This window comes from Stegodyphus dumicola, chromosome 6 (genome assembly GCF_044657685.1).
Source record: "Stegodyphus dumicola isolate Sdum_Otavi_A_Nest chromosome 6, ASM4465768v1".
Classification (NCBI taxonomy): domain Eukaryota; kingdom Metazoa; phylum Arthropoda; class Arachnida; order Araneae; family Eresidae; genus Stegodyphus; species Stegodyphus dumicola.
In genome coordinates, this window is record NC_140773.1 from 105807096 (window position 1) to 105833367 (window position 26272).

At 35.0% G+C, this 26272-nt stretch overlaps 1 protein-coding gene across 1 annotated transcript in view; it reads left to right on the forward strand.

The window, feature by feature from the left end:
- Positions 1 to 3375: 3375 nt before the first annotated feature.
- The window catches only part of LOC118200163 (uncharacterized), a 28605-nt gene continuing 5708 nt past the window's right edge, over positions 3376 to 26272 (forward strand). Inside the window, exons 1-3 of the mRNA XM_085818761.1 lie at positions 3376 to 3532; positions 11249 to 11357; positions 23625 to 23761. Of these exons, the coding sequence (XP_085674887.1) occupies positions 3487 to 3532; positions 11249 to 11357; positions 23625 to 23761 (292 nt within the window). The 5' untranslated portion in view covers positions 3376 to 3486. The remainder of the gene's footprint in view (positions 3533 to 11248; positions 11358 to 23624; positions 23762 to 26272) is intronic.

Here is a 26272-nt window from a genome sequence, read left to right on the forward strand (position 1 = left end):
GCAATTTGGGAGACGAACTCTCATTAAGTTTCTTATTTTCGTGTTGCTGTGCCGGCAGAGTCCGCTTGATATTTTTTCTCTCCAAAAGCCTCTGATCATTGTCTCTCTGACATCATAACCCTTTAATCTCAAAAGCTATACACGAAACTATACGACGGAAAGAAAATAGCTGAGGTCGCTGGAATACAATGACATACATAATACATTAATCGACTACCCTTTGAACATATGGCAATATTTACGTAAAAGCAACTTACAATTTACGAGTTATTACTTTATTAGTTAAAAACAGACTTGGCAGAGAAGCTGGTTACTTGTTACCAAAATATAATAATTTTATAAATGAACAGTACCGTAATGCCTGATTTGTTATGTTAGCTATCAACTAACGAGATATATTCCTTTGTAGTTGGAGAATTATTACCTAAACTCTCTAATTAGAATAAGGCGCGTCAAAATAAAATGCTACTAAACTGTTTGTCTCTGAAAGTCATAGAATTACAGAAACCGAAGTTGTGCTTCAAAAATTCCCCACAGAATGCAGAGTCAAAATACAAAATTACAGTGCAAAGTTACAAATTAAAAGCTTTCAGTAATTGTCTAAGAACTGGATGGATTAAACGTACAATATACACGCACGGTAACTCTTGCTTAGCCGTCTGTTCCAGCCCGCTCACTCCAGGCTTTTTAAAATAGCTACCGTTGCGGGACGTAGTTACTATTATTTAATATCTCAATCACCTCAACGCTCACTGCATCTTAAACAAGTGTAAAATTAGGTATACTGAAAAAGATTAATTTAAAAGGTGTATTAAAAGAAAGTAAAATACAAAAGAAGACCTGATTAACTAAGCTTCACACATTATTTCAGGCTATTTAAGTATTTAAATTTTACTACATATTATCTATAAATAAAAACTTTAAATAATATTGAGTAAATATTTACTTTAAATAATATTGAATAAAGAATATTGAGTTGTTTTAGAAGAAAGATATATTTTTATTATACCTTAAAAAAAGGAAAAGAAAAAAACGTTTTTAAACATGTACTTTTCGGAAGATATAAATAAATATTTTAGATAATTGTTCGAGTATTAAAATGCTTTCTAATAAGCGGAAAGTTCTATTGATTAGGATCCAAACAAACTAGCTCGTGTCTCGTGTCTTGTACCTTTCGTGTTTCAGGTTCATCAGTGGCCGAGTATGCAAAGGCGCGAAATTCTGGTAGTTCACGTCCGATTTTGTTCTCATTCACATAGCCGACTGGCTGCATGAGCTGCCAGGTTAATCTAAAAGAAAATAAACTAGGAATGTATAAATAAATACAATACCATAAACTGCATTCAACTCTATCAGCATTTATGGAAATTTTCGAACGCAAAAAAATGCCTAGATCAATTTTAAAAAAGTAATCTGAGGGTCATATGTGTGCTATAAGATCAAGACGAAAAATATGAAAATGAAACAAAAGCAGATTTTAATTAAAAGGAAATTATCGAAAAGTTTGATGTATATCTAAAAGAAAAACCATCTAAAAGTCAGTCTGTTAACCGGGATTGGATCCTGGTGGAAGAGCCAGTGTTCATCAATTTAACCGCTCGGCCGCTAATGGATCTAATCTAAAATAAAGACGTTAGTCTGAAGAAATAATAAAATTTTTGAAACAGGGAAAAAGTGAATTCATTATATGTGACTATTAATGTAAAGTAAATATTTAAAAAGTTTTAAAAGAATGCAAACTTCAGCTTTTCATTAGCGTTACATTTAAAGAAAAAATTTATAGTTTATAAAAAGAATGGCAAGGGTTTTACGTGTTCAAAATATACTGATGTGTTGCTTTTTATCAAACTAAACTATCCTGAATAATGTGGTGGTTAATAAAGGCTAACTGTACACTCCGCTGGACCACGAGTTCGAATTTTGGGCAAGGTATAGGCAATACATTAAATATAATAACTATCGTTGACGCGAACTGTACAAAGCATTTAAAAATATCTTACTAATTAACTATTTTTCTTTTAAATTTATTTAGACATCAGCTCATTTCACCTCTCTGCATGTTTTGTCTTCATGGTTTCGGCTTATTCTGTAATTTTTAACAGGTTCCTCCCCTCTTACTTGGAATAAACTGGGATGAAGAAAAGAAACTACAGAATTGTTACCGATTTTATTGCCAGTTGAATTACAAATATAAGACTAAAAATAATTCAGTTAAATTTTTTATCAGTTTAATAATCATCAGTATGACTAAGACTACGATATTAAAAAAAACTTATATTTACGCCCCGTCAAGAGCTTTAAATATCGTGGTTATACAATAGCATAAAATGACTGTTAGTTACTATAGTTCGACCGCCTCATCCGCGACCATGAGTGCAAACACGCATGCGCTATTCGGACCGAATTATATTCAAAATAGGGTAGAAGGATTCTTTTCCACGAGCATATAAATTCTCTCTTTCCAGGAGAAGAGAAGATTTTCACGTGACCTTCCACGTCGCTGTAAGTAATAACTTCCCTTTTGGACGAGTCTATGTGTTTTGGCAGAATGCCAACCAAGGTTGCGTTTGAGACGGTAGAACTATACTACCATATTTATTCGAAACTAATTTTCGTTTTTTTAAGCATATAATCAAAACCTTTATGTAAAATGTTACATATTTTAAATACTGTAGAGGGATGTGAAGGTCCCATTGAAAGCGGAGCCTTAGAACATATATCCTGCGTGTGCTTGCGTAAATTAAACCGTAACTATGGGTACTCTCGGAGTCCATCTTTTTGAGAACTTTCGATCAAAATTAAAATGTGACTTCAGAAGCCTTTTGGGCCCACCGGCAGCCGAACTGTAAAGCCGTTGAACATTTATATCTCGGTCCGGGGTTCGAATCTTGGCGAAAGGGCTCGCTGCAGGGGTGTTTCCCCATGTGTAACCTGTATAGGAGCCAGTTTTGCTCAAAACGTTCTCCACGTAAGCATATCCCCTTAGGCAGATAGTCCTCGTGTGCTTTGCCATAATTAAATCAATCAATAAGAAACCTTTGTGTTTGCTTAAATAATCCAATACAGTCTTCATCCGTACGCTTTTAAAAATATAATATGGTCCATTATGTAAGTAATGATGTTGAAGCTAATTAAATTTTGTAATATCATCTATGTTTAATAAGAAAAACGATCATGCGTTTAATGTTTTCAATCAGAGTATATATTTCATTCAACTGAATAAATTTCAGCGAGCAGTCTGTAGTTAAAAGTTGCTTCCAGTTGAAGCCAATTCGCATGTCACTTAAAGGAAATGTCATTTAATGGCAATATTACTTCCTGACGATAGAGGAGCTTCCTAATAAGGAGGGTCTAATAAATGTGAGAGAACTGTGATGTCACAGATCAAGGTTAGCAGATTCACTTCGAGCAGCCTACTTATAAAGTAGTCTCTTCTACTCTTTTAGTTTTATGCTGTGAAACATTTGCTTCTGCTTACATCTGGAAATGGCAAAAGTCATCTTTTATGTAACAATATGTTTCTTCTCATTAGGTAAGTTTAATTCTCAGAATGTTGAAGTTCATCGTAAAATGGCAATGCAAGCACTATTTTTTTTTTTTTTTTTTGAATCCAAAAGTTCATTTGACTTTCATTTTGATTATATTTGACAAGCCTTTAAAACTGTTATTATTGACATTATCTGTAGCATTTTCATTAAAAGAAATGTGGGCTTGTAAATGTCAGTAATTTAGTTTACTATTACCAGGATTTGAACGAGAATCTTGAGTAAGTTAAAATAATCTCAGTTACTTAATATTTAGTATGAGTTACAGACTAAAAGTTAGTTGTGTTTTCTTATGTAATTCATTTCCATTTTTAAATAATAATATATATTTCTTTAGCAACGTTAATATTTTCAATAATTTTTTAGTAATTTTTTAATAATTCATTCCGATACATTTTATGTAATTATTTGCTTGAAAAGGAAGTTATACTAAAAAAATGTAAGAAAACTAAAGCTTTTAATAATTTACGAGTACATTTTCAGCGCAATGAACGAAATAACAGGACTTATTTCTAATTCAGTACTGATGGAAAGTTATCATAAATTTTTAAGCAATAATAATGTAAATAGTTCAATAATTTTAAGATAAAAAGACCGGAGGTATGAAAATAATATTTTATACACTATAAATTAGTAATGCGTACACATAGATATTATATTAACTATTAAATAATTATTGTAAAAAGGAAATTTTTAAAAAAATCTGAAAGGTGTTATATTTTAAAGGTCACCCAAAAGGCTTTGTTAACGTTTTTTACTCTCTCTTCTAAGCTCGAATTCTATCAATCTGCTGTTGCACTTACTCCTGCTAACCCATTCCTTTTTTGTCCTTTTAGCTTCATTTTCATCAAAACATTATTTTCTTCGCAAAGATTAAGCTTTCTTTTCTTCGCACTTACACCATATACAATTCAGCAGCAAAATTACAAAAAATTTAAAGCAGCATAATAGTACACTCTTAGAATTCCCCAATGCAGCGTTAAGTGTTGAAATAAATTTTTCTGTTTTTTTGTCTTTTTACCGTTCATTATATTAATGTTCAGTTTTCTTAGAAAGATGGCTTTCAAAACAATTTTTTCGTCTATTTATTATTAGCCTTCTATGTGTTAACTTTATTTATTAAAAGTCCCGTTCTTTGCACTTACGCCACACCCAATTCAATTCAACAGCGAAATTACAAAATATTTAAAAACAGCATATCTTCAGAATTTCCGATGGACAGTCTCGCGAACTGGAGATAAAAGTGTTTTATTCTATACTAAGTAGCCACTGGCCGCTTTTAAATCATTCAGTTTGTTAATCATAAATTCATTAAATTTTTACAAAATATGAAATAAATAACAAAAAGTATATATAACGTCATTCTAGGAATGTATCGAATACTTTTAATTAGACAGATCTTAAATTAAATGCATTTTAAATTTTAAATCAGTCGGGTTCAAAAGTAAGAACCGAATATTCTTAAGAACTGCATCTGTTAATTTCAGATAGTTTAATTTCTTAATCCACAACACACAGATTCAGTTTGAAGGATAAATATCTTACATTTTGCCGAATAGCAACAGACTCGAATGAAAAGTGAAACGACGCATTTATGGTGATTCGATGCAAAATCCCATTTCGAGACTAATAGCCCCTTTGGGGTACTGGGGTACTAAAATACTGTAAAATAAAAAGTAGTTTGCAAATAATTTTATGCAAAAGGTACGCATAAGTAACTCCCTTTTCCAGAGTTAATATTTGTATGGAAAGACTACTCAAATGTTCACTTTTCGTCCTATCCACCTCCCCCAAAGTTATTTAACCACCCACGAACCTTTATCCCACAGTGAAGCCAGCTTCGCACTTTTGGAAGTAAACGTTATTTCGAGTTCAACGTACAGCCAAAATTCTGTTTGCAACATCTGTAACAAGGCATTACATAAGGTTGCACCTGTATGAATATTGCTGAAAGATATAAATAACTTATGCAATAATTAATACCGTTAAAACTAAAACTTGTTATTAAAGTACTTACTTATTTCGACGGGACGGTCGACGAGGAAATAAGTAAGTTAAGTACTTATTTATTTCCTCGTCGACTAGGAAATTTGGTGGAGGTCTGATGAAGCCTGCACCAGGCCTTCTAACGAAGCTTGAAGGAACAGATTTCTCCTTATAGATAATTAACAAATACAAATTGCAGATATAGCATATAAAAATCCTAAATAAGCATGATCTGAAACTTGCACTAGTCATTTTGGCAGAAGTTCGGAAGGAAAAGATCGCTTTTTATTTAATAATTAGAAAATCAATAGCTAAACTACCTTTCGAGGATTAATAAGGGTTGCGTAAAATCAAAGCAAAGATCTAATGAATATATTGTGATGCCACGCTTACCCAATTCAGGCATTAAATCACACTGTAGGACAACAGATTTTCTTTTTGGAAAATAGTATATTGGAAAATACGTAAGTACCAAAATATGTAATACATTTCGTGCTTATTGAAAACAAACACACTACACTGGTTGTCATTAACTAAAGAAAAATCACAGAAATGGCGGTTACTTAAAAAGTTACATGTAGAATTTAATGAAACTGAATCATAGTATACATCACATAGTAAGGTATAAAATTACATGAAAAGATATCAACAGACAATTATGGTGTTATAGAAAGTAGCATATGTATAAAATGAACAAATCGGATGTGTCAGTTTGGCATAGGAAAATTACCTTCAACATGGAGTATGATCTACCCTGGAATCATACAACACATACAGCTATATGCGATGCTGTTAATTATGCGGTCTATCAATTCCGTAGGAAGTGAGAGCCATTGCTCTTGCAAAGAAGTTGAAAGCATGGCAAGGGTCTGAAGAAGGTGATTAAGAGCAGTTATACGTTCTAAAGCATCTCAAACAGGCACGATAGGATTCAGTTCCTGTGATCGAGCTGACCACTCCATGCTCTGAATTGTTTGCTGATGAAGATAATCATCGACGATGCGAGCCCTGTGCGCTCTAGAATTGTCGTCCTATAGCAGGCACCTATTCCCCTGGCATAAGAGCGCACATAAGCATCAAGGATGTCGTCTCTGTAGGCCTGAGCACTCACGGTTCAAGTGGAAAGATCTGGAGGTCTGTGCTTCCACCCAAAAGGATACCACCTCAAACACAGACACTGCCTTCGCCAAATGCATGTCTTTTACGAATGTTTGAGGGACGAAAACGAGTTCTATGTCCTCTCCAAATCAAATAACGTCTACTATCGCTTTTGAGGCTAAACGTGGACTCATTTATAAAGAGAACAACCCTCCACTGATCAGCCGTCCAGTGCATATATTGGCGTTCCCTCCTCAAACGTTCCCTTCCACAACATGACGTGAGCGCACGCAAATAACAGGTTGCATCACGTACAGACTTCCTTAACGAAGCCTTCTACGCACAGCTCACATTGACACCAACCTTCTGCGGGCTACAGCAAGGGAAGATCTGAGTTGAATAGGAGATGCTGTTCTATTCCTTGGTGTGCATAACAACAAATATCGGTCATCGCGCTCGTCCTAGCCGTTGGCCGTCCTTGGCAGAACCTCCAGAATGTGCTTAGGAATTGCTGCCAAAATCTATGAACCACAGGACTCACAATTTTCCATCGACGGGAAAACAAGCTGAATTGTAGTACATAACCCAGTGGGCCAGTTGTTCTGTCGATGGCGAAAAGAAACAAAGCCATCTGGATACCTCTGACTGACTTTGTCTTGCCACTAGTCTCTCAATAGCTCCCCATCGCAATGATGTTTGGAGATCATTGTTACAAACTGGCTACCCCAGATTTTGCATCTCAATATCACATCGAAATTTACAGGATTTCTCTCACACATGCAATTTTATGCTCCTCGTAAATGACGCATTCCACTTGCAGCGCCACTAATTTTCATACTCAACAACTCTTATTTGACTACATATTCAAATTTTATACAAATTGGCTTATCTTTGGACGAGTTATCGCTATTTTTGTGATTTTTCCTTAATTTGTGGAAACCAATATACGTGTATTATACCATTAAAAGGAAATGTTATTAATAATAAAAATGACATATTGTTAAACGAAAATAAATTTTGTTAAAGTATTTTTAAAGAATTTGTTTTACATTTATGCATACACACACACACACAGAGATATATATATATATCTGTGTGTGTGTGTATTATATATATATTATTTAGCAGTAGACTATTTAATATATTATCTCCTTTGAAAACAGTAATTAGATTTATGTACACATACAATATATAGGCGCGAGATACTCATTTAACTTCATCTGTCTACACAGATTTTAAATAAGTTTATTCAAAGTATTGCCCTAAGGCTACTAGCATTATTTCATAAGGTAAAGGTGCTAGAGCACCGTACATCCGAAGGCGAATATGCATGATGGTAAAGTCAAGTTGTTTAGTTAGATTAAATCAAATTTATCACTGACAATAAAAAATTAACACTGACATGGCGGTATTTCAGAAGCGGTACTGCGGATAAGCAATTTTCACTGTAAGCATTTCAATATAGCATGTCTTGCGCACAGTTTCTTTAAATAAGAGGGTTTTCTTGATTAATATAAACCATTCGCAATTGTTACTTGTGTTATATGGTGTTAGGTGCGCAATAGAAATGCGCGCTATGACCGAAATTAACACATCATTGGTCTTGAAAATTTATACTTGGTATGAAGAAATTTGCATGTAAAATTTCGAAATGATCAGGGTACTTTCTTAAGGGTGCTTCTTCTCCCCAAAGAGTGTATTTTATATCAATTTTATTATGTTTATTAATTTTATTGTGTAATTTTTTTTCAATTTTGATATATGCATTTCCTATTAGAATCACTTTTTATGATTTAATTATTATACATACATGTATGTAAATGTATAAACACATTTAAAAAAACAAAGTAAAATGCACACAAAGTAAAACGCAGTTCAAAACCTAATCCAGTTTCACGCTGAAAGCAGCAACAAGTGGTGGTAATAATGCAAAATACACTAAAATAAATAGTACGTTTATAATTCATTTCCTATTTTATTCGGAGTAAACCATGTGCAAAAAAACCAAAGATGAAGCAAGATGGCAAACTGCAAGAAAAAAATGGAAATGTGTGCCAAAACATGCCAGAATCAAAAATAAAATAAGAAATTTACATCTTTCACTACATCGTTATCAGAAAGTTGGTACAACGAAGAAAGTAAATAAATCAGTCTGTTTCTGAATCAATGACAACGCAAATTTAAGTTTATAAAATAATGTCAGGAAAACAATCAATGGATTAATAAAGTAATCTGGGTTTTTATTAATCGAACACCCACATCCGAAGCAAGCATTGTAAAAATTGCAAATTTATAGTATCAAAAACATAAACAAATTTTAAAAAGCATAAAAATATTATTTTGAGCAGATCGAGCCCAATAAACAACCCATACAAATACACTGAAGTGACAAAAGTCATGGGATAGCAATATGCAAATATACAGATGTATCGCGTACAAATATACAGAGTAGTATCGCGTACAAAATGTATAAATGTGAAATGCTTTGGCAGGGCTTTCATTTATGTTCAAGTTATTCATGTGAAGAGGCTTTGACGTGATTATGGCCGCACGACGAGAATTAACAGACTTTGAACGCGGAATGGTAGTTGGAACTAGACGCATGGGTCATTCCATTTCGGATATCGTTAGGGAATTCAACATTCCGAGATCCACAGTGTCAAGAGTGTGCCGAGAGTATCTAATTTCAGGCATAACATCTCACCATGGGCAGCGCAGTGGCCGACCACCTGCACTTAATGACCGAGACCAGCGACGTCTGCGTAGAGTTGTCAATATTCACAGACAAGCAACACTGCGTCAAATAACCTCAGAAATCAATGTGGGACGTACGAGGGACGTGTCCGATAGGACAGTGCGGCGAAATTTGTCTTCCTTGGGCTATGCCAGCAGAAAACCGACTCGAGTGCCTTTACTGACAGCACGACATCGCCTGCAGCGACTCTCGTGGGCTCGTGAGCATATCGGTTGGTCCCTAAACGAATGGAAAACCGTGGCTTGGTCAGATGAGTCACGAATTCAGTTAGTAAGAGCTGATGGTAGGGTTCGAGTGTGGCGCAGACCCCACGAAGCTATGGACCCAAGTTGTCAACAAGGCACTGTTCAAGCTCGTGGTGGTTCCATAATGGTCTGGGCTGTTTCTACATGGCATGGACTCGGTCCTCTGGTGCAGCTGAACCGATCATTGACTGGAAATGGATACCTTCAGCCACTTACAGCCATTTATGAACTTCACGTACTCAAACAACGATGGGATTTTTATGGATGACAATGCGCCATGTCTGTTCAAACTGTTCACAACTGTTCGCGATTGGTTAGAAGAACATTCTGGACAATTCCAGCGAATGATCTGGCTACCTAGATCGCCGGACATGAATCCCATCGAACATTTATGGGACATCATCGAGAGGTCATTTCGTGCCCAAAACCCTGCACCGTCAACACTTTCACAATTATGGACGTCTATAGAGGCAGCATGGCTCAATATTCCTGCAGGGGACTTCCAACGACTTGTTGAGTCCATGCCACGTCGAGTTGCTGCACTTCGCCGGGCAAAAGGAGGACCGACAAAATATTAGGAGGTATCCCATGACTTTTGTCACTTCAGTGTATAAGCAATCCAATACATAAAACAAATTTAACTATGCATATTTTGAAGCCATACAGGCCGGGTTAATTTTTTTAAATTTATAGCATCAAAATTACAAACAAGCAAAAAAGCTTACAAATCAAATAATTTCCAAATTAAGTGGACCAAGTAAAAAAAAAAAAAAAAAAACATGTAAAACAGAAGCAATCCAACATATGAATAAATAATAAAAAGTACAAAATAAAAACAAAAAATAAGCTATTTTTAAAAATTATAACTATATTAAAATTTTTAGAATACTTATCAAGGAAAATAATCACCTATTAAATTTCGAAGTAGAAGCTTTGTTTACTTGAGTAAATATATTGTCTACATTTCACTTACATATACTTTAAATAAGCAAGTTTTTACAATGTTGGATTAAATATATTTAATATTTGATTTTAAATACTTGGATATCGCTAAAAAAGTAAAAGAAGCTTTAAAAAAAGAGATTAAATAAAGTCTGAAAATAAATCTATATCATTTTGCCTTCAGAATATATGCAGAAAAACTACGAAACAAAAGCTTTCACATTTACTACTTATTTTGGGGATAAAATAGCTTCAGATGGATTTATAGTTGGGTAAAAAAAGCTATGCATTACTCTTTCTATGAAATGTGCATGTAGCAATATGAATATTTTGTATTTAACTTATTAGAGCATAATGAATGTTTAACAAATTAAAATATTTGCAATAGATAAAAGAGCTAAATTATACCACGTACGTACACCACCCTTCCACCCACAGTGTTGAAACTGCTTTATAGAATTAGTTACTTTATTTCGAGGAATGTTATTATTGAAGGTATACAGTTATGCTTAGTATATTTAAAGAAATAAACTTATATTAATAATAAAATAAGATACTCGAACTAAACCTTTTTTGAGCATTTTTTTTAATATCAGTTGAGCAATCTCCTCAGTGTTTGTCGTTGACGAAACTGTTTCTTTATCACATCTAATAATTTTTGAATTTACTTCTTATAGGTCTTTTGAGTGCAGCCAGAGGTGAAATACTTGATAACTGCAGCTGTTTCAAATCGCATAACGAATCTCTGAGCATAGGAAGAGAGGTTGATCTAAGAATATATTGCGCGTAAGTATATATGAAAATAAATAAATGAAGAATAAGAAGGAATTATTTTCCATAATAATAAAAATCAGTACTATCATCAATTGTGAATTACAAATTTAACAATTCTTCGGTATTACTTCACAATATTAATAATTTCATTATCATCTATAACGAATTTCAATTTTTACATGAGAGACTAATATTTCGGATACTCTGTCATAAAGCGTGTAATTCTAAAATTCAAGACTTGCAGTATCTGGAATAATTAGGACCAACCTTAGTTGACAAACAAGGTTGATCTCTTCCGCGCAGTTGAGTTATTGAGTTGAATAATTCATCGTTGTCCATTCAGTGATGTCATTTAACTCATAGTAGATTGAGAAGTAAAGACGCAAGTACATCTGGTTAGTTACCCAAGCGAGCCAAGTGAGTTATGATAAAACTGTTTATCATAAGTAAAAATTAAATTAAGTGTCATTAACAATGCCATCTGGATGTGCTATAGCTACATGCAAGAATTATAATGCAAAGACTAAAGGAAAAGAAATAAGTTATCATAGGTTTCCGAAAAACAAAAAAATCGCAGACCTTTGGATATCTGCTTGCAAACGAGCAGATGTGTTTAAAACTGAAAATTGGACCATTTGCTCGATACATTTTAAAGAAGAGGATTATCAAAGGGATTGGCGAAATGAGCTTCTAGGATTACCTCCTCGCAAAATTTTAAAAGACGAAGCAATACCCTCTGTGAATTTGCCAAATATTCAAAAAAGAAAATCATCAAAACGATATGAACGACAATTAAAACGTGAAAGAAAAATGCGTTTAATTTCTTTCTTAGAAACATTCCCATTCACTGATGAATGATATTGATGTTGATGATAACAACATCAGAAGAATCAGGAAAATCATTAGAATACGACCAACTTTTAAAAGAAATAAAATAACTCAAAGAAGAAAATAATGGTTTGCGAAATGATAATATTGAACTACAGCAAATGAAATGTCTGACTTTAAGCGTAATTATGAACGAAGAGAATAAAAAGAAAATGAATGGCAGCTTCATCAAAATAAACTTTAGAACTATCAACGTATTATTGCCGCGTGTGGCAAAGCCATTTATATTTCTGAAAATCAGTGTCTGAAAATCGATATCTGGAAGTGATGAAGTCCTACAATGCCCAATAAATGGATGTCTTGAAGGTAAAATATTTCCTGGAAGGGGAAAAAGGCTTAACTGCGGACAAAAAATGGAAATCTGTTGGAAAAGGTCAGGGAAATGTGAAGGAAGAGGAACAATTTGGTATCCCGAATTGTCGATCTGCTATATGGTGACACTAGCATTTTCGTGCAGTCGTCGTATTTTCTTAAAGCAACAGGACTGCAAATCCATTTATAAATTTCTGGTAAGTAAAATGATTTTTCAAAAATTATCCGAAGTTGGTGATGATTTTTGAGATAGAATTGAGATTATTAATCAACCAATTTCACGAAAATGAATATAAAAAACTAAAAGGAAGAACTCGAATTTTAGGGAAGCAAATTGCTTTGAAGTATGCTGAAACCTCCAACCAACGACCATTATAAGTAAAAAAAGTATTAATATTTCAAAATATACCTGTCGTCTTCAAAAAAAAACAAAAGGATGACATAAGAGTATTCTGTTTTAGATATGATTTCAATTTTTGCCTTACATTCTAATTTTATTAGTTTCATTACACAATATGTGTGTGTGTGTGTGTGTGTGTGTGTGTGTGATTACGGCAAAGCCTCGGGGGCTATCTGCCTAAGAGGAGGGATGCCTTCGTGGAGGACTTTCTAAGGGAAACTGGCTCGTATACACGTTACACATGGGGAAAACCACGAAAACACCCATGCAGCCAGCCCGTTCTTGAATCGAACCTCGGACCGAACTACCAGTGTTCAGCGACTTTACCGCTCGGCCGCTGGTGGGCCCCATTACACAATATGTGGGGATTGTTTAAAAATAACGAAAACACTTAAAATATGAAGAATTATATAGCTAACATGTTGTGTAATAAGAGCATTTTTGGCATACCTCTACGATATTTAAATTTGGTGTCATTTTATATTTTTCACCTGCGACAGGAAAACTTGACTACGGTGAAGGTGACCACAGGAATACCAATAGGAATAGTGCTACCAATAGGAAACTGTATCTAGGCTACTAAATGGACACGAGCGCTTAATAGGATTAATGATATTTATTCTTTCTTATAAGGTGATAGTTGAATAATTGCAAACCACAATATAACTACTCAAAGCTTAGCTGAACCACCACCATGTTTTATCATAGGAAGCGACAGACTGGATCATAAGCTTCTGCCATATTCATAGCGCATAAAATGATCCAAAGATGAGAAATAGTGTAAAACATGACTCATCTTAAAACAGTATTTGTTTCCATTAAACAATATTCCACGTTTTATGTTCCTAATGTCATTGAAATCTCTGTTTTACATTTATACTAGTGTCTTTTAAACAAGAGATTTTGAAACGGAAGATCTGCCATAAGTGTTATATATATATATATATATATATATAATTAAAGAAAGGAGAACAAACTCAAAAGACCTTTGTGGTCAAGAATTTTGCGCATTGAGCTGCAAAAATTAGAAAACAAGGTAAAAAGAAAATTCTTAATGCTTCCGCTTAAAAGTGGCTGTGATACTGTGATATATATATACATATATATAATCTCCCTTTATACTATATTTGTCAAAACTGGGTTCTATAGAAGCTTATTATGTTCAAAAGTCACCTTTTTTACGGTAGTTTTCCTTTTTGATAAAACAATTCTCTGTAATGTCTTTCTGGCTCTGCCAGTAAATTTCATTTCCTTCCCAAGTTTGTGTACTACAGAGGGCGTTTTGCAGGGAATATTATTTTCTGTCACAACTGTAGACACAGCACCTGTCGATAGCCCCGATAATTTTTAGCTGAGATTACCGATACTTCAACGAACCGGACATTCTTGGCCTCTGTGTTACTAGGTAAAGTTACATAATTTCCTATACTACGAATTAAGTCTTACACTTTTACAAACTATAATTAAAATTTAGAATTTTACACAACTTTTCGATTATATATAAAGTAATTATAAAAAATATATCTGTAATGAATTACTGTGCAATTGACAGAAGCGAAATTTACTCAAAAACGAGTAGCCTCAAAACGTTAAAATTTTATATATGGGACTGCTATAACATGTAGTTGCGCACCTTTCTTTTTGGTTATAATAATATGCAATAATATAAATATCTTGTAATAACATAAAATACAGCGATAATTTCTAACGTTGCGCGCCTCCAACTTGCACGCAACCAAGAGGTGACTGTGAAAGCTTGTATAAAAGATAGAGCCTTGTGAAGGGTTTAAGTCCCTTTTTATTCAACGTAATAAATTACAATTGCGTCCTCTTGACGCTTACAGACTGTGCCAACTTGGCAGTCAAATAAAAATAATAACCTGATAAGAAAGTAAAGACAAGATTCTAACTACGAGGCTCTCTAAAATAACTAACTCACCGCGTTTTACAAATACCGCAGCTAATTCAGCAGACTTGAAGCTCACTGGAACAATTGCAACTACTTCCCGCCAAGCACATAGGCCGCAACGCGGGGTTCTTTAATTCTCGATTTCTACCTCCGCGCTCGCGAAGTAAGAATAACTCTCTCACCGAACTCGTTTCCTTCTATTTAAATCATACTACTTCCGCTGATAATTTGAATGCTTGCGCGTTCTACTCAAATTTACATATTCTGGCATTGGCAGTTCCAGGGGAAAGTAAAGCTTGACAGGAAAGATAGTTTAAACTTAAAATAAATGTTAGTTAAAATAAATATAAACCCTACATTTGCCGCTGCCAGAATTTGGAAAACTTGGAAGCAGGTCCTACAAACGACCTGTTGTAAGTTTCTCTAATTCTGAACTAACTGGCGAGAACCTCGTTTACACACACACACACACAAAAAAAAAAAAATCTTATGTAACAATTATATACTAAAATTCTGTTGCTCGTTAGAAAGCTTTCTTCTTACAGCAACTTTTCCTGGACTTCATCAATCAATCTTGGTCTTTCCTTCCAGCATCTGGAAGGAATAAGTATCAGTATCTTTCTAAATACATTATAATTTACACTTTCTTGACACAATAAATTTTTGTTTTTAAACGATTCGTTTTTCTTAGTTATTGCTTACTTCACATTCATTCAATATTTCAAGCATTAATTTAACTTTACCCTGGCTCTCCACCGTGTGTGGTGTCAAACGGGAATATTCGTGTTTTAGTCTTACAACACTTCCCCTAACCACCATGATTTGTTAGAATTCAACGACCAAATAGACACACCTTACTCGATATTCTACAACTCAATGAGCTACTTTAATAGTCTTAAAAATTCAAATGTAGATGGAGAACCCTACAAAACACATTCATTCTAACTTCCCCCTCATTCATCTTTAAACATGCAGGCTTTCGCTCTAAAGCATGACTTTATCTACAATTTACTACTTAAATTTTGACTTCATTGCTTTTAAGCATTCACTTTTAGCATCTACAATTTTATGCTTCTAGACTAAATTCTACTTTTATATAACCTTCAAGTATTTACATACATTTACAAATTTTTAATACATATGCTTTTTACAATTTCTCATAAAATGAATAAGAGAAAATAAATTTTTACTTTACTCATTCTTCGCCAAGCTGGCGGCACTGAAAGTAAAATTCTTATTAATACAAGAATACGAAGTTATTTTTATCTTCGGCCAAATTTTGGCTTTAACATAACAGAACTAGTCTTTCGACCAACAGAAAATGCTTGTACACTTAAAGAAAATAATACTTTTGCCTTAGCTAAATAAAGTAAAACAAAACTAAGTCTCAACCGAGACATATTGACTTTCGTCAAAACATAGAACTTCGTACTTATGCATAACATTTCGGAACAAAAGAGAAAAAAAATTTATAGAAGGTTTTAACTTATCTTTGAGTTTTCGATGCTTGAAACTCCGTCATCCGTTTTTGGCAAAATTGATCCCAAGTTAGAGGTTTCATGGATGTCAATCTTCTCCTTATTGATCTCCGAGTGTCGTCCACGTTGCTTTTTCTTTTGCGTCCTCTACATGCTGGCCTCTTGACGGAGTAATCGTCTGGTTGTTGGCCTTTCCGTTTCTGCCTGGGACGGCTGGTCTTGATGTCCTCCGGTCTGGAGTCCTTCTTGAATTTCTTCTGTTCCTCGTATTTTTGTGCCTCCTGCTGGCGTTTCAGTTTCCGGAACGGCGGCCTTGCTGGCACCTGACTCTGTGGCCGTGTGCGCGTTCTCCTTGATGTGTAATTTCTCCTGCTATCCTTTGTAGGTGGTGTTTTTCTCTTTACCACGGTTTCTTTACCCGGTTCATCTGTATTTTTGTTTTTCTTAAACGCCGGAGTTTGAAAATCATTTTTTCTTTTTGATACCGACGTCCGGGTTGTAGAAGTGCTAGGTCTCTCTTCAGTTCTCTGTTTCTTGGGTGGTGGAATAGTTGTTGTAGTCTCTGGCCCTTCTATTTCGTTTAGACTTGAGTCCTGCAAGAAACTTTTAAGGATTTCAAAATCATTTGGATTATAGTATTTTTTCACCTGGTCGGGACTTGCTTTACAGATTTCCCCTCTGTCGTTCTTAAGATATAATACTACCCCTTTGATTTTCTGAATTACATAGGGGCCTTCAAACTTTGGAGCTAGCTTTGCCATAAAATTGTCTGGGGCACTTGATAAAGAAAATTTCCGCTTCAGTACTTTATCCAAACTTTAAAATCTGCTTCGCGGCGTTTTCTATCATAATAAAGTTTCTGCCTATTTCTTGCCGTATCCAAGGTTTTAAGCGCCTGATCAATCAACTTTTGCACATCTTTTTGTTTAAACTCCTGCTCTCTTTGTTGCACAAAGAATAATTTATCTAAAGGCGTAATTAACTTTCTGCCTAAAAATAATTCTGCTGGAGTTTTTCCCGTAGTATCATGATGTGCCGTTCTTAAAGCATAAGCTAATTCATTTATGTAGCCATCCCAGCGCTTGTGATGTGTGCTAACGTAACTGCGAATTATTTTTACAATGTTTTTATTAACTCTTTCTGCTATATTAGCTTGTGGTCTATACGGAACCATTTTGATATGGCGTATGCCAAGTCCATTGCATATGTTTTCAAATATTTGACTAATGAATTGTTTTCCGTTATCGCTAATGACTTTTATCGGTGCACCATATTTTAAAATGTATCTGTGTAAGAATGCATCTGCGACTGTTTTGGCTGACGCGCGTTTAAGTGGAACAATTTCTATCCATTTTGAAAAATGATCTACTATTACTAAAAGAAAACGATTTTTATTTAACTCGCTCTGGGGGAAGGGACCAAGGAGATCTATGCCTAAAATTTCATTCGGAAATGTAGCGCGAATGCTATTTAAATACCCGGCCGGGCTGTAATTAATATCATTTATTAACTGACATTGATTGCAGGACCTGACATACGCCGTTACTATTTTGTATAATTGCGGGAAATATACCGCCTCGCGTACCCTTTTTATAGTCTTTCTGACCCCGAGGTGGCCCGCTGTTTTTTCTTCGTGCAACTCCTTCAAAATGCTTAATCGAAGCGAGGCTGGGATGACTGGCTTATACTCAAGATTTTCGTTTGTTGTTTTCGTATAGAATAATAAATTATCTATTATTTCATAGTTTTTTGCTCTATTTCTTATCGCATCGATATCTGTATGCTCAAAGCTTTCGGGGTCTTTCAAATAAGCATAGATATTTCCAAATTCAGGATCAGCTTTCAGTTCAGTAATAACCGTATCTCTAGAATCTAAAATTTTTGAAGTCAACACAGCGCATTTAAGTTCATTTCCTTCGTCGTCCAGTTTTATACGAGAAAGTGCGTCAGCTACATTGTTTTCCTTACCCGGTTTATATTTTATTGTGATATTATATTCTTGGAGTTTTAAAGCCCATCTTATTAACCTGGGCGTTAGGTTTTTTCCCGAGTAAAGTCTACCAACAGCCGCATGATCCGAAAAGACTGTTACTGGCGATTTGCCGAAATAAACTCGAAATTTGTGTACAGCCATTAATACGGCTAATGTTTCTCTTTCTGTAGCTGTATAATTCCTTTCTGTCTGATTCAATGTTTTACTAAAAAATGCCAGCGGATGGTTATTTTGCATAAGAACCGCACCCACCGCATAGTCTGACGCATCTGCTGCAATTTCCAGGTTTTCGTCCCCCTCAGGGAATTTTAAAACAGGGACATTAATAAGCGCTTCTTTTAATCTTTCAAAAGCTGTGTTAGCTTCCGCTATCCACGTAAATTTACTCTTTTTTCTTTTGATTACTAAGAGTGGTTCAACAATATTAGCGAAATCTTTTATGAAAGATCGATAGTAAGAACATAATCCAAGGAAAGACGAAAGTTTCTTGGCGGTGTTGGGCGGTGGGAAATTCTTAATAGCTTTTATTTTTGAATCTTGCGTTTCTATACCCTTTTGCGAAATTTTATAACCGAGATATTTAAGTTCTTTAGTTGCGAACTTGCATTTTGAGGCGTTAATTGTAAGACCGGCCTCTTTTAATAATTTAAAAACTTGTTCGAGGTCATTAATGTGTTGTTCCAACGTACTACTCGTTATAATTATATCATCTAGATAAATTAAAGTTGATTTTCCTAGGGCAGGCTTTAGAACAATGTCCATAGCTCTCTGGAATGTTGATGGGGCCCCACACAACCCAAAGGGCATGCGTAAAAATGCATAAGTGCCCGATTTTGTTATAAACTCGGTTTTATGTATATCTTCGGGTCTCATAGCTATTTGATAGTAGCCAGACGTTAAGTCCAAAGTAGACATATATCTTGTCGATTTGATCTGTCTAATGATCTCGTCTATAACCGGCAAAGGGTAAACTGGAAATTTTGTAATACTATTTAGTTTTCTGTAATCAATAGCAAACCTCCAAGCCCTTTTATCCGAAGGAGGAAACTCGTTCTTTTTCCTACATAGTACGACTGGACTCGCGTACTCACTATTTATGGGCGTTATTATTTTATTCTTTAACATCTCCTGAATATGTTCTTCGATGATTAGGTCTTTTTGTTTATCATAACGATACGGTTTAGTCCTACAAGGTTTTTCGGCATTTAATTGAATCTTGTGAGTCACGATTTGGCAGTTTCCTGGTTTTTCTGAAAACAAATGAGAAAAATTACTCACCACTTGCTGTATTGCTTTACTTTCATGGTCATTCAGATGGCTAAGGTCCACTTCAGGTGTCTCCACAGGTTCCACCACCCTCTGGTCTATCTCCAACACCACGGAACTATCTTGAAAATTTAATTTGGCCCTCGCGGCCCTTAGAAAGTCCATACCTAAAATAAGAGAGTGTTGGAGGTCTTTCACCACAAAAATTAATACTTTGAGATTTTCCTCTTTTACCTGTAAGTTTAATGATAATTTCCCGATGCAGTGAGATGTTTTTCCTTGCGCTGCTATAATTGCCGTGTTTCTGGTTTTAAATAGTCGTATCCTATAAAAATTCTTTTTGAAGAAATTTTCACTCATAAAATTTCCTTCTGCTCCTGTATCTATGAGGGCTTCTACTGGTACCTCGCCAACCAGGACTTGTATAATTGGTAGCTGTGAGTTTTTTACGATGACCGTGTTTAAATGTCTATTTGAGGGTTTTTTTAAAACTTCCGGGGTCTGGACCCTCCCTTTCACAGGCCCCTCTAGTCGTTTAAAGCTTTCCTTTCAATCTGTGTCTTCTGGGTACGCGGATGTTTATTTTCAAATTTTCTTTTTGGGCCTTGACCTTCGAGTTTCGATGCGTTAGCTTGATAGTTCTTTCCTCCATATGAGCGATTTCCATTTCTGGTTTCCTCCTTCCTTCGGGTATGTTGAGAATATGTTTCCCCTCTCGCTTTTTCCGCTATTCTGCGATTTTGAAACTTCACCGCCAATTCGAAAAGTTCCTGCAATGTGCTTGGGTTTCTAATTTCAAAGTAGTCTTGGACAGCGGGTAACAATCTTGGTAATATTATTTCAATTATCTCCGCATCGGGTTTTTTTCCATACAGCATATCCGTTAGCTTGATTTTTCGTAAAATAAAGTCCGTCAATTGTGCTGTATCCCGTTGATAGAAATTATATAGTTCGGCTTCCAGCCGTGCGCGATCTTTGACTATGGGGAAGGCCTTTACTAACGATTTTTTGAAATTTTCAAATGTATACGTCGGGCTTCCAAATTCACCTAGAAGAAATTTGCCTATATTTTCCACCATAGCGCGGCCTGTCCTCTTAGTGCTGATGTGGCGATGGCAACTTTTGGTCTTTCAGGCACAGGATAGAGCTGAAAGTGGTTTTCTAGACCTTCTAAATATACCGCCACCGAATTTTTTCCGTCGAAATGGACGTTTGGCTTGATTGATGCTCTCAAAGTCTGGACCAGGTATCCAAATCCTTTTAACTGCGTTGTCATTTCTTGGTGTTGTCCAGCGGCTTCCATCCAATTTTCGGCCATTTCAGTTCGATAAGTGTTCGGGCGCCAATATAACGTTGCGCGCCTCCAACTTGCACGCAACCAAGAGGTGACTGTGAAAGCTTGTATAAAAGATAGAGCCTTGTGAAGGGTTTAAGTCCCTTTTTATTCAACGTAATAAATTACAATTGCGTCCTCTTGACGCTTACAGACTGTGCCAACTTGACAGTCAAATAAAAATAAAAACCTGAAAAGAAAGTAAAGACAAGCTTCTAACTACGAGGCTCTCTAAAATAACTAACTCACCGTGTTTTACAATACCGCAGCTAATTCAGCAGACTTGAAGCTCACTGGAACGATTTCCACTACTTCCCGCCAAGCACATAGGCCGCAACGCGGGGTTTTTCAATTCTCGCTAACTACCTCCGCGCTCGCTAAGTAAGAATATCACACACCGAACTTGTTTCCTTCCTATTTAAATCATACTTCTTCCGCTGATAATTTGAATTCTTGCGCGTTCTACTAAAATTTACATATTCTGGCATTGGCAGTTCCAGGGGAAAGTAAGGCTTGACAGGAAAGATAGTTTAAACTTAAAATAAATGTTAGTTAAAATAAATATAAACCCTACAAATTTATTATCAGAAGCTCCGAATGAAGAACTTTTCAGAAGATCTAAAGAAAAAAATTACATAATCAAGGTATAAGGTATCTCTCCCGCTTTCGTAGCGTGCCTTCGTGGTGTAGTGGTTCTGCACGCTGGGCGGGTATTTCAGAGGTCCGTGGTTCGATTCCCGGCGAAGGTGTTTGCTAATTTTTCATCTCTCTTGCTTCCAAAAAATCCTAATGTCTCTACGAAAGAACAGGAATGAAATTTCGGGAATGGCGAAGTAATTGTATGAAACACGTTTAACATATACAATCAACATAACAATAACATATACATGTATTATTACCAAAATCATTTAAAGAAAAGAAAATCTTGTTACATTTTACTTATTTTTAAACAACAATTAATATGCTTTTCTATAATTGCTGAATCAAAACTATAAAATTTTAATTCATTCACTCTGTAACCGGCTCCGTGAGCTCTTTTTTTATTCTTACATGTTGTCAAATTGTGCAGTTTTTGCTTTGAAAGTGATTGAATTATATTGGCAAGTCGGTAACTGCTGCTGCGGCATTTTCCTCGAGAATCGAGTTTCTCTCTTGTTTTTCAGTCTCGACGTATTCCTCCGAATATAGTTCCATCCCAATTTGCATGAATTCCGTTTTACATTCCGTCATCTTAATATTAAAAATGCAGAACATAGTCGTGAAAAGTCCACTTCATCAGGAACAGGATCGTCATTTATGAATCGTTCATCTGTGGCAAAACCATTCCCCTCCATCTCAGCATGGGTGTGGTCTCACCAAATTTGAGCAAATTTGGACATAGTTTAACTGTCAGCGCCATATTACTGTAAATTTCTGTAGATCTTTAAAATATTTTTGTCTGTATTGTTGTAATACTGCATTGTTTTACTTACATTGTATGTACCCCTTTTTAGAAACATCTACGGTACTGCTATGCTTATAAAGACAGTTGTGACTCGGGGAGGTTTCCTGGAAGTTGCGAATGCGTTACAGACAAGACAACACGTAATTAGCAATTCATGTAAAATCATGTACATGTGCGTATGATGAGGTTTTCATTTCTTATATATATTAATGCATTTACAGGGCTATGCATAATTACATGAAATACTTGAAAATTCATAAAGTTTGTTTACATATTTCTCAAATGTTGAAAAGGTCCATATTTGAGACATCTCTTCGATATCTGAGGTGCCAATCTATCACAATTTATCACAGTTCACAACATCGATGTAGAAAATCCTAGGTTAGAGAGGAGAGAAATTCCCTCGTAAAAATTATCATGGAATTAAATCCGAAGACTAATGTGGCCATCATATTAATGCGTCAGCCCACTTGTGTCCAGCCCACTTTGCGTCCAGTTCACCTTAGTGTAAAATTCTAATTCATATACTATCAGACGCAAATGGTCTTCCTACCTGTGAAAAATGTTTGGCTGAGATAGTTTTGTAAAAGTTGCCGAAAATTATCTCTGTGATATAAAATAAATCTGTCGCTGTTTTTATTCAACTGTGACATTACTTTTCAGTTTGTTCAAATTAATTACCCTATTGATGCCGATGTGTTTACCTGCCAATAAAGCTGGATACAGTGAGCGTTTGTGAAGTGAAAAAGGAAGAAAGGGAAAAAGGGGGGAGAAAAAAAGCAACAAAATAAGTTTACCTTTGCATCAAAAATAAATATTGCAGTAAAATTTGTTACATGGTTTATTTATTGTGAAATTTTTAAATGTTTCACACAATTATGAGTAAAACCTATTTTTTTATTTTTGTAATATATTGTATTTTGCACAATTTATTTTAATTTTTATTTATTTTTTTAAATTTTCATAATTTGCAGAACTGACGAAGTGTATAAAAATGGCTTTTAAAATTCTTGTTTAAAGTTAGAAATGTAGGTTTTCTTAATATGGTGCGAATATTCGATTTTTTAAATTTTTTTTATAACACAAGCTTAATTTTACCCCTATCCATTGCGTTATAACAAAGAATCACCGTTTTTAGGTTTTCTTTATAAGCAATTAAATCATTTGATTGTGGTTGACAAGTAAGTATTTAAGTGAAACTTATTCATGGAACTGTTTTCATGTGTTTTTTAATTGTAAACGAAAATCCTTTTTAGTCGGTCAGCAGAAGCTGTTGCTTGCCTGGAAAAATGTGTTAATGCTCCCATGGAAAAGTTTGTCACTTCGGTAATTCTAGGAGGAATTAAACAAATGATATCAGAACTGTGTCGTCCTGGTTCCAGTCTGGGTAAACGTAAGTATTCATTCAACTAAAACATTTTAAAAAACAATTATCAAAGCATATTATTTCAAACTTTTTCGTAAGTTCTATAACAGTTACTAATTAGTTCGCAAAATGATAATAATTATTGAAATGTTAATATTGTAACGCCACTCTCGCCACGCAGAAAAGACATCGCTCCAAATCGCTCGTGTCTAGACAGCTGTTGTGACATAATCCATTTAGGCGTAAGCATGTGGAACTCTGCGCCGATGGGCCGATGGAACCGGGTTCGAATCTCAGAAAAGGCACAGATGTTTGAAAATGTATAGTGTCTGCGCGCCAAAGCGAGCCGGAAGTCCTCTTGAGAGACTGTTGACATGGAGAGGCGTGTAGAAGACCTGTGGACCATCCACCGGGGTAAACCGTTGAGTTGGCTTCCGACCCAGATAAATATTCATTTATTCATATGGAATTTAATGCCAACTCAGCAGATGCATTTATTTGATCTATATACATTATATACACTATGTTACACGGGTACGGTTACAGGGCCTTTTGAAGTATATGTACACAGATTACCTGCCTTCCAATTTGAAATAGGTAAAATATATTACATGGGCACGGTTGCAAGGCCCTTGAAGAAATATATCTTCACAGCATACATTCTTTACGAGGATTATTTTTACTGTTTGCCTTGCAACAGTACCCAGCGTTGTACTTAGATTTCGAAAGCGAGACTGTCTCTAGGTGGCTACTTTAGAGCGTGCTATTGCAGATACTGTGCCGTAAAACTGGCGTTTGAGGTATTAGTTACCACTACTGGCATTATTTCAACTGTTACTGTTCTCTGTCATGTACATTATTGCATAGCTGTCTATCACAGTTTTGATTTTCCTGTGTTGTCTTGTTCGTCTTAATATTCTGAAACTATTGCGGCCAGAAACTGTCACTTAGCCTTTTTTGAGCTGGTAGTCTGCCCTGAGAGGACGGTAGATGTTCTCCCTCAAAATCTGTTTCGGAACTGCGCAGTTAAAGCGGCGAGACTATACTTTTACAACTAACGGTGAACTTTGAGTGTGCCGCCCACTTCTATTTGTACCTCGATGTCCCGAGATCTGCACCCCTCCATGCAGCACATTAGCTAACAGCAGCGAACTTCACAGGCGCTCTGTGCTGGTGAACATCGCCGACAACTCTAAAACTGAGTAAATCAGGAGCAACTGGTGCACAATAATAATTATAGATGACGATACGAGTCTGATGAAGTAACGGCATTGAAAAACAACAGCCTTGCCAAAATACGCAGAATGTGTACAATCGTAAAAATGTCTACAAGCTTTATTTCCTTAAACATTTCCCTTATATAGGTATACTTCAAGTAAAAAATTTCTTAAAATAAAACCGACAATATTACGAATTTTGCAAAATTTTTCAACGCAGCGATGTAAGAGTTCTGTAAAAATAAAATACATGCTTTTATTAGTTAATTTGATATATAAAAAAATTTAAAAACACTCTTCCTTTTTTTATTTTATTTTATTAAAACGAAAAGTGACTAAAAATAAAACAAAATAATTAGGTAAGATTATCATATTTTCGTAATTTTATCCAATGCATTTAAAAGAAATATTCTTGACACTTTTCTGGATATCTTGTAAAATTCACCTTTGTGGAAAAGGCAGAAAACAAATGTACTTCTAGCGATGTGACATCATCATTTTGGTTGGAGTTACTAATGATGCCTTTTGTAATCTGAATGACTAAATTCCAAGTACCTATATGTACAGCAGTTTGCTTACTTGCTTCCCAGTAGAGATTAATATGCAGATAACGCAAGCTAAAATTTATATCTTAAACATTTTTATTTAAACTGAAAAATACTAAAAATTTTCAAAGCTATGAATAAAGTATTTCGCACAAATTTGCAAAAGGCGTTCGCACAATTTTATAACAAAGCGATTGATTTTAAAACCAGCAACTTCTTAACTTACGAGAGGAGGCAATCAGCATGAAGCAGTCGTTCGAAGCTCATAATGAAATGCGTTAAATCAAGCAGAAGCAATGAAATATATCTATTGCACACATACCTTGGTCACAGATGCCAGTAAAATGAATAAACAAAAATGCTATGATAAATGCTATGACACTAAAGGAATTTTAATAATTTTACAAAATAACTACTTAAAAAGTCTATTATCAATGTTTAATTTATTTCAATACGTTACTCTTCAGATCTCATCATAACAATTTTAGTAGTTACTTATTTTAACGTCTATATCATATTTCCCTAATAATCCTTTTCAAATCTCTCTGCCAGAAAGAGCATGTGTGAAAAGGATTTGTTATATTTTCGCAAATTTAAATCGGAATCACATCTTGCTTTATCATTGCTCTCTTTCTCAATATCGGACGCTTAGCGTTTGCTTCATCATAGCGCTCCTGAGGTTGATAAGTCATCATCAAAAGTTAAGTAACGCTGATGCATCAAAGTTAAATAATGCTTTCTGCCCAGTGTGACTAAAAGTTAACTTTCAATTTTGT